This window comes from Triturus cristatus, chromosome 7 (assembly GCF_964204655.1).
Source record: "Triturus cristatus chromosome 7, aTriCri1.1, whole genome shotgun sequence".
NCBI lineage: Eukaryota > Metazoa > Chordata > Amphibia > Caudata > Salamandridae > Triturus > Triturus cristatus.
Genome location: NC_140590.1, coordinates 1,603,658,409 through 1,603,675,331, shown reverse-complemented (window position 1 = coordinate 1,603,675,331; position 16,923 = coordinate 1,603,658,409). Strand labels below are relative to the sequence as shown.

Genomic DNA, 16,923 nt, shown 5'->3' with positions numbered 1-16,923 from the left:
CCTGTTGGGTTGAGGGCCCATTCCACTCGGGCCACGGCGGCGACGACGGCCTTGGGTCGGGGAGTCCCCTTGCAGGACATCTGTCAGGCAGCAACGTGGGCCTCGCTGCACACGTTTGCCAAGCATTATTGCCTGGACTGCCAAGTCCGGAGAGACGGCTTCTTTGGCCGTTCTGTTCTCCAGGACTTTCTGGTGTGATCTTGGTTCGCAGACCCACCACCGGGGTTGGTATTGCTGGGGTATCTATTCTAAGGTGAGGAATCTAACTAACGTGTTTCTTTCAGATGAACAAGTTACTTACCTTCGGTAACGATGTATCTGTAAGAAACATTAGTTAGTTAGATTCCTCACCGACCCACCCATCCTCCCCGTTCTGCGAAGCGACATCTAGGGTTAAGGTTATCCTTTTCAGGCCCCTAGAGTTTTTTGGCACCAGTGTCGGTCTCTTGCATGGCTCTTCGTTCCTGGCGCGGAAAGCTATGTACAAGAACTGGCGTCAGCGCGCGAGGGCGGCGCCTAAGTACTCCGACGACGTCATTCCGGCGCAAGGCGCGACGACGGACGCGGAGCCGCAGACGGCGCCTAGCGATGCGCAAGGGGTATTGCTGACGAAAAATATTTCCGGATCCAGCCTGACGCCTGGGGATATTCTAAGGTGAGGAATCTAACTTACTAATGTTTCTTACAGATACATTGTTACCGAAGGTAAGTAACTTGTTCATCTGGATGATGAGGCCTTGGGCTGGTTGTCCCTAAACCAACCGGAGTACCTCACGCTGCCGTTCGACGTCGACGACGTGAAGCAGGCAATCATGTCACTCCCCACTTGCAAGGCAGCGGGTCTCGACGGCCTCCCTAGCGAGTTCTATAAGGCATTTGCAGATGCTCTGGCGCCAAGGCTGTTGGAGGTGTTTGCTGAGGCGTACGAGTCTGGCACGCCACCTCCCTCACTTAAGGAGGCCTTTATCGTAATGTTACTGAAACCGGATAAGGCGTTGAACGCTTGCGATTCCTACAGACCCCTATCAATAATTAATATAGATGCCAAGATCTTGGCAAAAATGATTGCCACAAGGCTCCAACTCTTAGTTCCATACCTAGTCCTTCCGGACCAGTCGGGCTTCGTGCCCTCTAGATCCACATCCCACAACCTCCGCATTATTTTCTCCAAGTTACATTATTTTGAGAGCGACTTTCAGGCGGTGGCTGCGCTGCTCGATGCAGCTAAGGCGTTTGACTCTCTTCAGTGAGAGTACATGTTTGTCGTTTTGCTGCATATGGGTCTGCCCCCGTTCTTCCTGAAATGGATCCATCTTTTATACACTGCTCCGGTGGCGTGGATCCGTGCGAATGGTTGGGTATCTGCAGCCTTTTCCATCCAACGTGGCACGCGCCAGGGTTGCCCCCTGTCGCCAATGGTTTTCGCACTAGCACTAGAACCTTTGGCCTGTAAACTGCGTCAACGACACACCCAGGCGGCACTGCTGTTCCGACAGCAGCCTTTAATGGTGTCACTCTACGCGATGACATGTTGCTTTATGTAAGTGAGCCCATCACATACTTGCCGAATCTACTGAGAGAGTATGTCAGGTTTGAACGCTTCTCTGGCCTAGGCATCAATTGGGCTAAGTCCACTGTATTTCCACTAACAGCCAGCACCAAGGAGATTGAGTTAGACTTGTGGTCGTAGAGACCCGGTAAAGTATTTGGTAATTTGGCTCCATAGAGACCCTGAAGTTGTGATTTCGGCCAACTACGGCCGGGCCGTTCACACAATTACAGATCAGGCTGCATTCTGGGCTAAGCTGCCCCTTTCACTCGCAGATCACATTGCGGTCATAAAAATTACATTGCTACCCAAACTTCTATATTTGTTTGTTAACATCCCCATCCGATTAAACATTGCATTGTTTAATACACTGCAATTGGCTCTGCTCACGTTTGTTTGGGGGGGAAAGAAACCCCGGTGTAGCTGGAAGGTGTTAACCGCAGCCATTTGAACGTGGCGGGTTCGTGGCCCCTGACTTTCACCTATATTACTTATGCGCTCAGGTGCAGTTCGCAACTTTTGGTACTTTCCGCAGAAATATCAACCACACACGGCCATTGAGTAGGACTCTGTGCTTCCGGTGCCACTGGCTGCAGCTGCCCTGTTGGGACGGGAGGGAGAGACCGCAGGGGTAAATTAGAGCGGTTCATTGCATGGCGTGGACATGGAGCACATTGGCAACAAGCATTTACAATGCAATGGTCTCGGCAATATTATAGGTAGAGCTATTGGTATTGCTCATTATTTTTTTATCATTTTTGTATCCCTAAATAAATGGCATTGTCATTAGCTTTTTTTTGCATATGTGATACCTATTGCATTAGCAGAGAGAGAGTGAGGTAGTGAGATAGAGAGAGGTATTGAAATAGAGAGTGAGGTAGTGAGAGAGAGTGAGGTAGATAGAGAGTGAGGGACAGGCAAAGCGGTCCATGCAGGAACGAAGAAGCATCTGTGGAGCCAGGACAGGGAAAAAGTGGTATCTGTGAAGACAGGGTAGGGAAAGGGGCATTTGTGGAGCTAGGGTAGGGAAAGGGGCATTTGTGGAGCTAAGGGGCATCTGTGGAGTCAGGGTATGGAAAGGGGCATCAGTGGAAGCAGGAACAGGGGCTCTGGGGGGCTAGGGTTGGGAAAGGGGCATCTGAAGAGCCAGGGTAGGGAAAGGGGGATTTGTGGAGCTAAGGGGCATCTGTGGAGGCAGGGTATGGAAAGGGGCATCTGTTAACCAGGAAAGGGCCCTCTGTGGAGTCAGGGTAGGGAAAGGGGCATCTGTGGAGCCAGGATAGGGTATTTGTGGAGCCAGGGTAGGAAAAGGGGCCTCTGTGCAGTCAGTTCTCTGTTGGACCGGTCAGAGGGATGCATTCTGGGAAATGTAGTCTTGGGTTGCTTCCACTAAAACAAGTGGCGCAGCAGGCACATTATTAAGGATGCTTGATACCAGAAAAGCACTGTCTGAAAACAAGGTCTACAGTGCCAAAATGCAGCGAGCATTGTGCACCACCCTTAACCTTTTTTTATTTTCGAAATGACAACAGCAGTTGTTGCAAATTATATCTAAAGGTTTTCCACAGAGCTGCTAGGGTGACTAGTTATTTATGTGCAAGGAACGCTTGTGTGGTGCTGGTTAAACACTTTAGATTTTCGCGGATGGTAAATAAATTTTAAAAATAAAGAAAAAAATACAACCGGTTGCAGTCTCCCCTCATTTTATAAGTCAGGAGTGCCCAGTGTTGGTTCAGGCTGAAGACATATTTAAACGAGATGCAGTGGTAAATAATACAAACTAAACACGACTCATTTATTTAATTTTGTATCTACCTGAACATGGGCCATAGATTTAGCTCTCTTGGACATGCGTTGGACCTGTAATGGGTGTTCTGTGGCTGAACGCCCCTGCTGCCTCCGGATCTGTGGAGGACGGGATGTATCGGGTTACCTGCTGGACTAGCCTGTGCGTGCGTTGCCACCCAGCCTGACTGCATCAACGAAGCCAAGATTTGGATGTTGGCGGCCGGGCTAAAGACTGCAGCTAGCAATAGCGATGCTATGAGAAGCAGGGGAGTGGGGGGTCCAGCAGCCCCGGCGATCCCAAGCCAAATGCAGGGAAACGTCGATGGCACCAGCCCTGCAATGTATTTCAGAAGTGCTTTGTGACTGTTTATTTCTATCGGGTTTCATGCATTCCTGACAGTGCCGCCTAGACGGTAGGCATAGCGTGCACCAGACCCCAGGAGGTTGTATCAGATTTTCTCACTCGGATTAATAGCATCTTGCTTTTCCCGTTTCAAAATATTACTAATTTCGCTCAATTGTTCTCGTTTGAAAACAACCATATAGTCACCACGAAAAAATACCTTGCGCAATATAAAAATATATATATAGCTATATATATATATATATATATAAAAGACCCGTTTATCAAGCATAAAATCACCCCCACGCTACTACCACCCTTCCTAATAAACAACGAACTCGCCCATGATGCCGCGCCTGCTGCTTTTAAAGCCAAACCCCCTCCCCACAATCCTTCCGTGCAGGTCATGACGTTGATGTGTGCACAGCCAATAGTAGAGAAGAAGTAAAATTAAAACTGACCGCCTTTCACAAAGCTAACTGGCATTCATTATGCAAATTAGGCACACAAAAAATTCTTCGCCGGCGTTTTTACGCTTTTCTGTCTTTTGTTTTTGCTGTGCAAGTTTTACTTGGCAGTAGATAGTCTGTTTGAATGTGTTGTTGCTCGTGCCTTTGGTTAACAGGGCACCTAGAAGTCGGTAATATAGCCTCGCCGTTTCTGGGCAGTCTTAATTCGCCTTTTCGTAGTATTCCCTTCTAAAAGGACGCTGGGGGGCCAGGAAAACAAAACTTAAAGAGTGCCGTACTTTGCTCTTTCCTTACCAGTTGCAGCCACTTAGAACCTGCTATCTAGCTTTGCTCTTGCGAAGCAGAGCTCGTAAACGTGTGTTTTGCTAAGGGTTCAGTCTGTCTACGTGAATGGTAAAGTGTCTCGCGCTCGTTGCGTGGGGTCGGGTAGGGTAGAAGGGAAGCTGGAAATGGCAACATTTTGCTGGACTGCCAGTTTCCCCCGATTGCTCAGAGCGCTGCCTTTAGTAATCGGGAAGACGATTTACCAACATATTCTAGATAGAGGGTTGGGGTAATCTTTGCCACGGAACCTACAGGCACTGTAGACGAGCAGTTCAAGGGTTACCAGGGTTAGTTAATCCGATTCATTTTTTTGTGTTACCTATGTGCAGCGCTTAGAAGCGCTGTGTTAAAAGAATATTTTCATTTAAATCCTGTGCTTTCAAACTGGAAATGCGTCTTTATTTGCCTGAGAGCATCTCTGGCCAGCCTCGACTGGCCTTTCTGAACCTATTTAACAATCTTGCACTTGTACGTTTATTTATATATATTTTTAAATGCCTGCATTAGCACCATCAGCCTGCATGGCATACATAGCTGCCAACTGTCCCGTTTTTGCCAGGATAGTCCAGGCAAGTTGGAGGCTGTCCTGAGTAATTCACTATCCCGGGACAGTCCCAGCAATTGAGATTTTGTCGGCGGCGGTGTGCGAATGGCATCGGATTGCGGACAGCAGCCTCTGATCTGCGCAGATGGCTTACCTTACTCGTGCACAACAGCAAGAAGATCCTCACGGCCAGACGAGACGATACCTGAAAAATGGCGGATGGAAGCTCCAAAACTTTTTCGGATTCGGGGGCGTGTTCCTGCTGTTCTAAAGAGGGCGTGGCTAAAAAGTGGAAAGAACAGCAAAAAACACGCCCCCGAATCTGAAAAAGACGGAGCCTATTTGGAGGGACGGCTCTCTCCTCCAATGGCTGGCCTCCGTTTAGGAAGCCAGCCAATGGAGGAGAGGCAAAAAGAGAGGCGGGCTAAGAAGCCACTCTAGGAAACATTAAATCTCGACTTCCGGTTCTGCCTTCGGCAGACCGGTAGTCCTCGACCTAAAAAGGGCCGGGGTGGACTATCTCTATGCCCCAGTGCTGCCACTTGTGGTGCACCTTGGCATATCTGCTGCGCGGGAACCAGCTGCCTTGAAGGCGCTAGGTCAGGTGGGGATTTTCCGCCTTGGGGATCTCTATAATCAGGGCCAGCTCCTGGCACTTTCTGAGCTGCAGAGTCGCCACGGTGCGGGTCTGATGCTCGGCTTCACCTATGTGTGGGTGCGGCAAGCAAAATGAGACATCTAACCTCTGTACCCGGCCGAGCCGCACGCCCTGCAGGCACTGCAGGTGGTGCTAGCGGGGGCGGAGCGTGGAGGCTTGATAACCAAATTGTATAACGCGTCCCTCAGGGAGAACGACCTCGAGGAATCCCCCTCCTATACTAAGTGGGTGACAGTGCTGGGCACCACGCTGATGCTAGATGACTGGAAATTCTGCTGTGTGCTAACTGGGTGGCTGACGGTGAACTGCAATTTCCGCATCATTCACTTCAAATACTTACACCAACTCTATTACACTCCGATGCAACTGCGCCGATTTGGCCTCAGGGAAAGTTCGTGCTGTGCGCATTGTGGACAGGCAGATGCTGATTTCTTGCACTTAGCATGGATGTGTGCTGTGCTGGTATTTACAACTTTTGGGTGAACGTTACGCAAGTGCTCACGGATGTTGTGATGGAACCAGTGGAGTGCTTGCCTGCTATCTGTCTGCTGGGCTGGGTGCAAAAGCTCAACCCATAAAATAGGCGGCTGGTGAACATTTCCACTTTATTTGCTAAGCGGGCAGTGGCGCAGAATTGGGAGGCCAGGACTGTCCCAACGGTGAGGAGATGGATCCGAGACTTACTTTATTGTAGGGACCAATTGGAAATCTATGCAGAGGAATTACTGGAGGCCTCAAATCCTAAATATTTTTGGTCTCCACTCACGGGGTATCTCCTTGGCAAGTCAGACCTGAGATGATCTTCTGTAATACAGTGCTATTATGCATGCGGGGAGCTCTGGGACGATTATTGTGAACTGACGCATTACATTCTGTAGGGCTACCCGAGTATAGAAGACTGCTATTCACAGTGCCGGGAATGGTGGTGGGGGGGGGGGGGGGGGGGGGGGGAGGGGAATGGGTGGAGGGCTTGGTCTGGGTGGGCTGTTTTTCTTTTAAACTATAAGAAAAAAAAAGCTTGTATTGCTTTCCCACGCAAATGTGCCTGCGGGACCCCATGCTGGGGTGATAAACACTCACTTGTCTACAAGCTGTCTAATAAAGATACTATAAAAAAAAATATTATCACATTTTCTAAGCAGTGGCCGACCCCTTAAACACGCGTCACGGATCCCTGGGCGCCCCCGGACGACAAGTTAAGAACCACCGCTGTTAACTATTTCTTTAATTGTAATGCCACGCACTTGAGAAAAGGAATAAGACTGCCAGTGTGTCACACAACCTAAGTAATGTAAGTAGAGAGAAGGATAAAATACTTTCTGAAAAGGACCTACCTATCTGTTTAGAAACGAGCAAACCAATGTAGATGTCAATAAATCTGTGAAAGGCACATGGTGGGGTTTCTTCTGCCCGCTTTGCAATCTCTGGGAAGCCTTCCTGAGCAATGAATTCAAAAGTCAATCTTCTCTACCCACCCTTGTGAGCATGCTGAAAATAAACAGTATCTAAATTTATTATGACATGGGGAAGCGTATACATAAATAACAATGTGTTTCACATTGCTTCATGTTCCCTCCAAAGGATTGGTATTGCAATTTTTAGACCTGACCGTCAGCCAAGACCTTTTGAATTTACTAAAATGTGTATGATATACTTATATAGAGTAGCTTTCAGCCACCTCTCTTCATCCCATGGTCTATTGGTGTGTCATTCACATTTGCTTTGGCCCACCACAGCATGTAGCATTGGGCATTGGGTCAGCCGACTGGGTAACTTCCCTTTGAGTGACGGCATTTTGCTCTCGCACAAGGAGCACTTACGCATAGACGCTATGTCCCTTCAGTGCCAGTGTTTTTGTTTTTACTTTATAAATACTTTAGTTTGGCATTTGTTTTTAGCGGCTGATTTGATAGCAGGACTCTTCTGATGCATATTTCATCTTTATCTGATCTTATCTCCTTCCAATGGTGATGTAAATTCCTTTTGGAGTGTTTTGCTTTTCAGACTCCTGCTATTTCACTGTGATGTGTCCATTTTAACATGTTCTGTATTATTAAGTTATCCTTTTTTTCTTTCTTTCCTAATTTCTTTGTTATTTTTTTCTTTTCTCCCTTCTTTCTTTCTCTTTTCTTCTTCTTTCTATCCCTTTCATTCTGGCCTTCTTTTATTTTTTTTCTTTCTATCTTTCCTTCTCTCTTTATCTCTTTTTCCTTCTTTTTTTCTCTGTCCTTCTCTTTTTCTCTCTCTCTTTCTCTTCCCTTTTCTTTTTGCTTTCTTTTTTTTTTTTTTTCCTTCCTTCTCTTTATTGCTCTTTCTTCTCTTCTCTCTTTCTCTCCCTTCCCTCGTTCCTTTTTTCTGTTTTTCTCTTTTCTTTTTGCCTCGCTTCTCAACTTCTTTCTTTGTTTCTGGCTTGATTCATCCAATGCCAGGCCAACTGACTTTTTAAGCAGATCCCTTCAGTGCCAAGGAGTACTATGGTAATGGGTGTTTTTTGTAGAGCAAAAAGATATTTTTTGCCTGTAACATTTTTTTTTTAGATTGACGAGGGCTTGGCGTATTCCCAAACAATAAGGTTTTGCAAAAACATAAAGCAAGAAATCTGGCGGCCAATGCTAGAACTATTGGCTTTCCCAATGCTTGTTATTTATCCTTTGTGACAAGAATGCAGAAGAAAAGTATCCCTGTACAAACAGCATAGAAGTATATTCAAACTTCTGCATGTTCCCAAAAACGTCCTGACGCAGGTGTAAGGCCTTTTTTGTACCAAGGTTTTTGAATATCAAGGAAAAAATGTGTTGCGATTCACACAAACACATCTGCTCACCATTATGCTGTTGAGTGGCTATCCATGATAGTTCTGCAGGCTGCCCACTCTTATATTCCTGTACATTCTACCTACCAAAATCCTTTCCGTTTTCAGTTTGACATTAATCTTCTCAAATTAAGGTACTTCCATTTGGCCTCCTGTTTTTGAAAGATTCACTTCAAAAGATGAGCAGCTTAGACCTGTTTTTCTGAGATATATCATCACCAGAACAATATTTGTGCAAATAAGAATGTTATTCATTTAATTTAAGTAGTGTTTCTGTTTTCTTATCTATGTTGCATAATGACACAAATGAGATTACATACACACTTTATGCGCAGTAAGGTGCTATGCAAGATTTAAAATGATTTTAGTTCACTTTTAGTATCCCTTTCTAATCCGTTCTGATTTTTTGTTTTTATCAATATAACAATGATATTTTTCTAATGCATCATTCCATTATCTTATCTTTTTAGATGATTACCCCCTATAAAAGAAAGATGTCCGAAGCATCAATGGTTATTTTCGGAACAGGCGGACTGACAATAAACAGTCCTTTACCAGCAGCAAGAACATGTAAGCTAAAAAATGATTTTCAAAGTTTCTGAATTTTTCCTTAAATTGTGTTTATTTTGTATTTAGAAAGATATAGAATGGGTTTCATTTAAACTAAAGAGAAAGAATGGATACCTTTGAGCAATCCTAAAAATGATAGGTGCGCCACTCCGCAAATAACACCACTTCTGAACTGGGACTTCGGGGCCTAGGGAACAGCACTGGATGTGACATCACACCCTGTTCACATGATCGCAGATGATTATGTGACCAGTATGTAATATCACTCACTGGCCTAACCCTAGAAGAGCATGTGACCACGGTGTGACATCACCACGAACCCTTACTCTGTATGGTCATGTGACTGGGGTGTGATGTCACCTGTGATCCTTGACTCTGAGAGGCCATGTGGCCAGTGGGGGATGTCAACATGAACCCTGACCCCGAAACGTCATGTGACCAAAGTGTGACATCACCACAAACCCTAACCTTTGAGGCCATCTGGCCAGGAAGTGATGTAGATGATTATGCTCCCCTTTGGTGTGCTGGATGGATAGCTCTCTACTCGGGTGATTCTAAAGCCCAGTGTAATACAAGAAAGACATCCTGCCATTGTTTTGAAGAGAATCTTCCCCAAAAATACACCCAGTGTGAACACTACTCATAAATATTACCACATCCTGACACACTGAGAACATTGGAGGAGGTTCCACAACAGAGCGGATCTAAAGATGTAGCCCATGATATCATGGGGCTAGGGTGAAGAATTCTGCCAGAGGCTATTCAGTATTAGGCTTAATGATGTACTGCAGCTGATATCCTACTAAGTCTCCAGTAACGAAATGCCATCATTGAAATGGAAGATGTAGAAGAATCTATAATGAATCCTAACTCACCATTATATGAAGGCAGGACTCCTCATAATGTTGTTGTACAGGAGCTGCATCCCTCTCATATGGTATCCTGGAATGCTGCAGTGTGTGAGGGTCACAAAACCTAATTTTTGCACAGATTGTGCATTAACCATAGAGAAAGTTACCCAGTTGTGTCCAGCTTAGGAATCGAAGGGTTTGTCCCGAAGAAAGCTATTTGATCACTATGGCAAGACTATATGGCTGATCCATATAGATCCATAGATGCTGGAGTTCAATGTGTGCTCCTATAGCATCACCATACGATTCTAACTTTGCCATGGACCCCAGAATAAACGTTTTAATCAGACAAGGTAACATTTCAGATAATTTTATATATAGAACCATTCTCACTTGCAATCAAAGTGTTCCCTTGACTATCAAGATTGAGCCCACCCAGAAACAGACAGTATCTGGGTGAGGACTCGATGATGAAGCATGCTACTGGTAAACGTTGAGGGTTAGAGTCTTTTTAGAACAAGTAGGTTTGTCCCCCTTAGACTGGCACAGAAACTATGAACATTGAATTGAGTGAGGTCATTCTCCTGTTGATTACGTGAATGATACAGGTCGTGTCAAAGACGTTCAGAGAAATCTAGTATGCGTGTAACAGACAACTTGAATGCATGCAATGGTAGTGTTTGACTTATTAGCAGCCTGGTCGAAAGAGCTATAGAAAAGCATATGTGAAACTTTTATTTAAAAAAAATAGAAAGCACAAAGTTTTATTTAGTCCCAAAAAAACTGTTATAATAATATTTTGACTACATATTTGTGTTACTCAGCAGAATGGTGCTGTACAATCTGATTCTAGGTTACTCCCCAGATACTTTTGCATTAAAATATTGCTATATGTGTTGCTTAAGGAAAGGGTAGCTGAAACACAGCCTGCAACTCTGAGTTATTTGTGAGGTAGTGTTCTACCACAGACTCCATAGTATGTTAGCTTGATGGGCATAGCCAGCGTAGTCCGAGTATGGTTACCTACAGCATATAAATATTGGAACGAAAACAAGTACAGTATAAAGGGTATGGCTCTACCTCCAACAATCGTCATGCATTTCACCTTACATCTTGTGACTGAAGATTATTTCAATAATAAGCTCATGTACTGTATGCCAGAGAATTGTATGATCTTTTGAATGCTGCGAGTAGCCTGTGTATAGAAAATCATGGATGGGCTGAGAGGGATTTCCCATTTAGCACCATTGGCCTTGTAGCCTAAAAAATAGTAAATCTAGTGACTCTGCGATAAAATATCTTCCATCAGTGAACTGTAGCATATATCCTCCTATGTTTACAAAGTAAAAATTCTGCATCATCATGTTTATGATAGAATTTTCCTACTGCGAATACCTCAGCTTGTGAATTTTCCCTGGCATCAGACTAGATCCGGAAACTTTTGGATCCATTACCTCGTGCAATGACAGGTGGCATGATGCGACTCTACATGGGGTCCGTCCCACCCTGGACATGATGTCAGGATACCTATACCTGAGCAACCTCCACATGCTGACATTAGTTCCTTTCTTTCTGCATCCTCCGACACAGATCTGGAGCATCTCAACCCTATCATTTTGACAGAGATTCTCCCTCACCTCTTTTCACATTGAGCAGTATATCTTCCCCGATAACAGCAGGGTTTATACTGTGTCGGTTGTATAACCGACTGTTCTGCATTGTAGAATCTTCATTGAAAGTCATAAACCTTGAATAATTCCGTGCCGCCTGCGCAGGCCCCACAACACCTTCTTCAACACATATATTGAGAATCCAGGAAAAAGATCGGTGTCGTTTTTATTGCTGAAACACATTTTTCATTCATTTACAGTGTAGTCTGTCAGAGAGGTTTTCTCTGGAGAATGCTGGTAAGGATTGCAGGAGAACTGTACTGAAAAAGCTTACAACACTTTGTCATAGGAAAAGGGCTGTGTCTGGTAGATATAGCATGAAAGGAAAAGACAGCCAGATAGGCTAACACTGGTGAGTTCAAAAGCTGACCTGTACCTTTAAGGACCCTAGAGAGACCCTATCCCACAATGAACTGCAGTGGCAGTTTGCCTGTGAGAGTCAAAACTTGATTTTAGTGAGGAGGAGGAGGTGCACAAGGCAATTATGGACAGCCGGTGCAAAAAGGTGCCGGGTCCGGACTGCGTCCCTCTTGATTTGTTCAGGGAAAATCCAACATTTTAGACCCCTGTCTTTACCTGCGTATTTAACTCTGCATGCTGTTTGGCAATACCTTCGTCATGGCACACTTCTATCATCGTCCCCATATTTAAAAAGGTAAATACCCACGGTGTAAAGTGTTATTGCCTAATATCTTTCCTAGACTCTACAGCAACAAGCATTGGCATAGCCAATAGGTCTCTCTTTTGGGACCTTATAAGTATTTAGTTATGCAGCACAATATCCTTGGTGCAACAACATCAACTGTTGCATGGCTAAACACTTATAAGGTACAAGGTTTAGCCATGCAACAGCTGATGTTGTTGCACCAAGGATATTGTGCTGCAAAACTAAATACTTATAAGGTCCCAAAAGCGAGACCTATTGGCTATGCCAATGCTTGTTACTTCACGCTGCCAAACACTGCCTGCTTACATTAGCGGTTTCATGTTTTATATTTCACTTTGGAATATTCTCCTATCCTAGTCGCTTTGCATCTGACCTACGAGTACCTTAATTCCCTGATAACCATTCCCTTCATCAAGAGTCTCAGAATTGACCTGAGCATTCCTCCCTCATGTCATAGCACTGGGCTGTTATGACTTATATTGAACTTAAAATAGTCAAAAGGTGATGGGAGGAGAGGTTGCAAAAAGTCTTCCCTCATTAAACTTAGCTACTGTAGAATGCCCAGTTCTAATTGAAGAGTTGTGGTATTTGAACCCTACCTTTTGTGAGAGAAACGCTGTGGTGATTACGAGGCTTCGTATTGCCGCTGTTGTGACTGTGGGGGCCCGAGAGTACTACAAGGACCAGGACGCTGCGGGGTACCGGACACCTCGCCCCTCCTCCCTGTAACCGGGGGCTAAATCTACTCCTCGCGTCTCCCCCCTGTAACTGGAAGATTTAAAAGCGATTAGCCCTTCCCGCCACGCGGGACGCGCGTGGGCGGGCGCTGGGCTAAGCCCGGGCAAAGGGCGGGCCGTCTGTGGCTGTCAGGGGCCGGCAGAGGCTGGGCCCCCCCTCTGTGAAGATCACTTCGAACTCGGAGGGCGATCAAGGACCCACTCGTGGACTTGAGAAGAGGTAGCATTACTGTATATGATAGACTGGACTGGGAGATCACTGTTTTAGACTCAAGTAGGGTGCGGATCTGGACTGTTTATTTTCGGTTAGCTGGGGTGGGTTTATTTTTCTCTTTTTTTTATAGGCCCTATAGTTGGTTTCGCTTTTCTCGTATCTTCAAGGGGAAGACCTCTTGTGCTTGCCTATCAATCATTATACCTGTAGAAATCATATACAATGGCTAGTACGGTACAAACAAGGTCATCCAAGCTGAGCTTGAATATTTCACCTAATCCCCGTTCTGCGACCAAACCTGCTCAGCCCACCGCAATCGATAGAATGTTGCGAAAAGCCATCGGTGCGGTTGCTAATGAAATCGAGCACACTGAGAGGCATCTTTCATTAACCCCGCAAATCGACCTTACCCCCTTGTCCCAAGAGTACGAGACTGACATGGTTGTAATCCCCCCAAAAGCTCTAGCAGTTTCTCCATCTACTGACATTCCTTGCGCCCAGCTGGCGACTAATGACGATTTAGAGACACAGATAGCAGGGGGGAAGGGACAAATCGCTATGAAAAAGAGGATTAGCACTAAGAAACCCAGGCAGAAGAGGGGAAAAACTACCCCTGCCCCGACCGAAATCAGCAATGTGGCTGCAGGGGAACTTAAAGGGCACGCGCCGCTACCACAAGTACCCCCGAACTGGGTATCCCAAATCATTAGTGACTTGCAGAATTATTTTGAGCAGCTTATCAACACTCAAATGAAACTAATTCTGAGTCGGCTAGGCAAAGTGGTAACCTTGGTTAAAACAAAGGGGGTGGGGGCGGGGAATACTTCGCTTCCACTAACAACTGCTAAAGTCACTGAGACTATCACTACGATCCCGTTAGTTGCACAACCAAGTAATCCCCCAGAAGGACAATCCACCATTGCCAAGGGTCCTCTATTGTCCTCAAACCCCCATCATCCACACACTAGTTGTGTTCTTAATGGCTATACTGTGAGCTCAGGTGATGTTACTTTTGCCCCACCAACACGTATCCCCCAAGTTATAGCCCATAAGCAGCCCTCACCAGAATTTCCACCCCAGTGTCAATCTGAAGGTGATCATTAACCCTCTACCCTGTATAAACTTACCCCCAGAAGCGGCCCCATACGTAATTATACTCACAGGGGTCCCGGAGTTGAAGCAAGATCGTACAGAGGCCTACGATGAACTCAAGAACAAAACCATGTTCTGGCTGAACAAGAATAGGCCGCTAACAGGGAATGATCGGGGGAAATTGTGTTTGTCCGAAGGGTGAGCTGGTTGGAGAACCGGTAAAAGGATGCTACCGGCGACTGTGTGGTGGTAAATTTTAGGAACCAGCGCGTAGTCGACCAAATATTAAGCTGGGAACCGGTTAGCCAATCAAGTAATATCAGATCTTTGTCCCAGAGCTTTTTCTACCCAAGGGGAACTCTGTGTTTTGGTCCAGGCCCCGGATCCCGAAGCAGAAGTGATAGCCCTTTGGGTGGGAAGGGTTTCTGCCATCCAATGCCATATGCTTCCCTTAGAAATCAGGGAGCACTTAGCCTGAGGAACAGATTTGACCCCCTTATGTCTTTAGAGGAGCAGGACTGACTAAAGAGCAATGGAACCCTTCCCACGAATCGATTCTGTGAAAAGGGTTGTTCCCCTAATATCTCCCAGACTGTAACTTTACCTCACCACCCCGCATTGAATGTGCCCACCAGCTATGTTGTGGAGTCCCCGGTTGGGACTCTTAAGGATTGTGTTGCGGTCCCCCCTTTGTCAGGAAATCCCCCTGGATTACCGGTTAGGTCATCAGGGAATGAGTTAGTAGCGGGGCTGGATCATATCTTCCTGTACCCTCAGCGACCAGAGAATTTATATAATCTGCCCAGGTCTAACGAGGACTCAAAAGGTGAAAGGATAGAGGACAATAACCTAGATACACTATATCCAAGAGAGACACAAACGCAGGAGGGGCTAAAACTGGTATCATGGAATATAGCGGGACTATCAGCAAAATTTGATAACCAGGAATGGAGGAAGTATATCACCAGGTTTGAGGTAATTTGTTTGCAGGAAACTTGGGCGATAGACTGTAGCCCCTTTCATCTAGCGGGGTACAAGTGTTTTTCTTTGCCTGCACAGAAGTCAACCTCGGGAAGAGCTATGGGAGGACTTTTTATATTTGTAGATCTGCAGCTGGAAGGAGTATGGACCAACCTAAATTGGCCCACAAATAATATTCAGGCCCTTGGGTTCCACACAAATGGGCTAAATGTGATTTTGATTAATTTGTATAACGCAGTTGCAACCAAGGGGAAGGGATCTACAATAAGTGAATTAGATAATCGATTAAGCGCAGAGACAGCCTCGAGGAAGGGAGCGGTGGCCCCGTTAGTGGTTTTAGCGGGTGATTTTAATTGCCACCTGTGCCCCAACCTGATTCCTGTTAATGAGGACTGGTCTCGTTGCACGTTGGAGGAAGGTCCGCACTTTCAGCACTCCGGTGAGGGGATGGAATTGGATAGGGTCCTGAAAAGTCACGCCCTAGTACACACTATAGACCTTGTGGCTATAGGAAGTGGAGGGGAGGTCATTCCAACATTCAAGGGCAGAGGGTGTCGCTCTTTCATAGACTACGTAGTGGTCTCCAGTCTATTTAAGGACTGGATGAGAGGGGCAGAGATCGAATGGAGTATATTCAGCGATCACAACCTCCTAGTGCTGGAGATAGAAAACCTGTCCCCCAGAAGTGCTAGGAGAGGTGTAGGGGTAGCCAGTATTGAGAGGGTAACGGATCAGGGGATGCGACTTAGATGGACCAAAGTGGACGGGGACGCTTTTTACAAATCCCTAATGGAGACAGGGAATGGAGTGATTGGGGCGTGCCTTGACCTTTCGGTGGAGGGACCTGCCGTTGTCAAAGCATTTGAGGAAGTGGCGCATCTAAAAGATGGGCTACTAAAGACCACTAAGCAAGGGAGAGTAAACGCCACCCCCAGATGGTTCGACAAAGATTGTTTGTTCCCGGGCACAGTAAGAGCTAAAATCTAGCTTGAGAACTGTACCCCGGGACAAGTCACGCATTACACTGTGTAGGATCACATACAAAAAGGCGGGAAACATTCCCTCCAATCACAAGCCTGGGAAGATTTAAGGGCCGCTGCAGATAGAAGGGACATAACTGCGTTCTGGAAAATAATAAATAACCCATGTTTTCAGGACACTAATGCCCCAGAAATTGGTACTACCATTTTGCCAGAACAATGGTATGATCATTTTAAAAGTTTATATAACCACTCTGCTGAGAATAATAAGGATGATGGGAAGGGACCGCGGTGGGTTACCACGATTGAATTTTCTCTGGAGGAAGTGGTAGCGGGTATCCAGGGCTTAACGCAAAACAAAGCGCCAGGACCAGATGGTATCCCACCAGACCTTTATCTAAGCAAGGTGGAGCTGTGGGCCCCTATTCTCACAAGGGTGATAAATGCCGCGGTCACAACCAGCCTCCCGCGTTCATGGTCATCGGCAACAATAGTCCCCATCTTTAAAAAAGGGAACAGGGATAACCCCCAGTGCTACCGCCCGATATCTTTGATCGATGTGACGGCCAAAGTGTTGGGACGAGTGGCCCTCAACCGCCTTATGGACTGGGCCGATGAACATCAAATCATCACAGATACTCAGTACGGGTTCAGGGCAGGGAGATCAACAATG

General features: G+C 46.0%; 1 protein-coding gene across 1 annotated transcript in view; it reads left to right on the top strand.

The window, feature by feature from the left end:
• Positions 1-16,923, top strand: part of SYCP2 (synaptonemal complex protein 2) — a 4,998,961-nt gene that overhangs the window by 1,590,144 nt on the left and 3,391,894 nt on the right. The window contains exon 18 of the mRNA XM_085615168.1: positions 8,959-9,058. Within this exon, the coding sequence (XP_085471294.1) occupies positions 8,959-9,058 (100 nt within the window). The remainder of the gene's footprint in view (positions 1-8,958; positions 9,059-16,923) is intronic.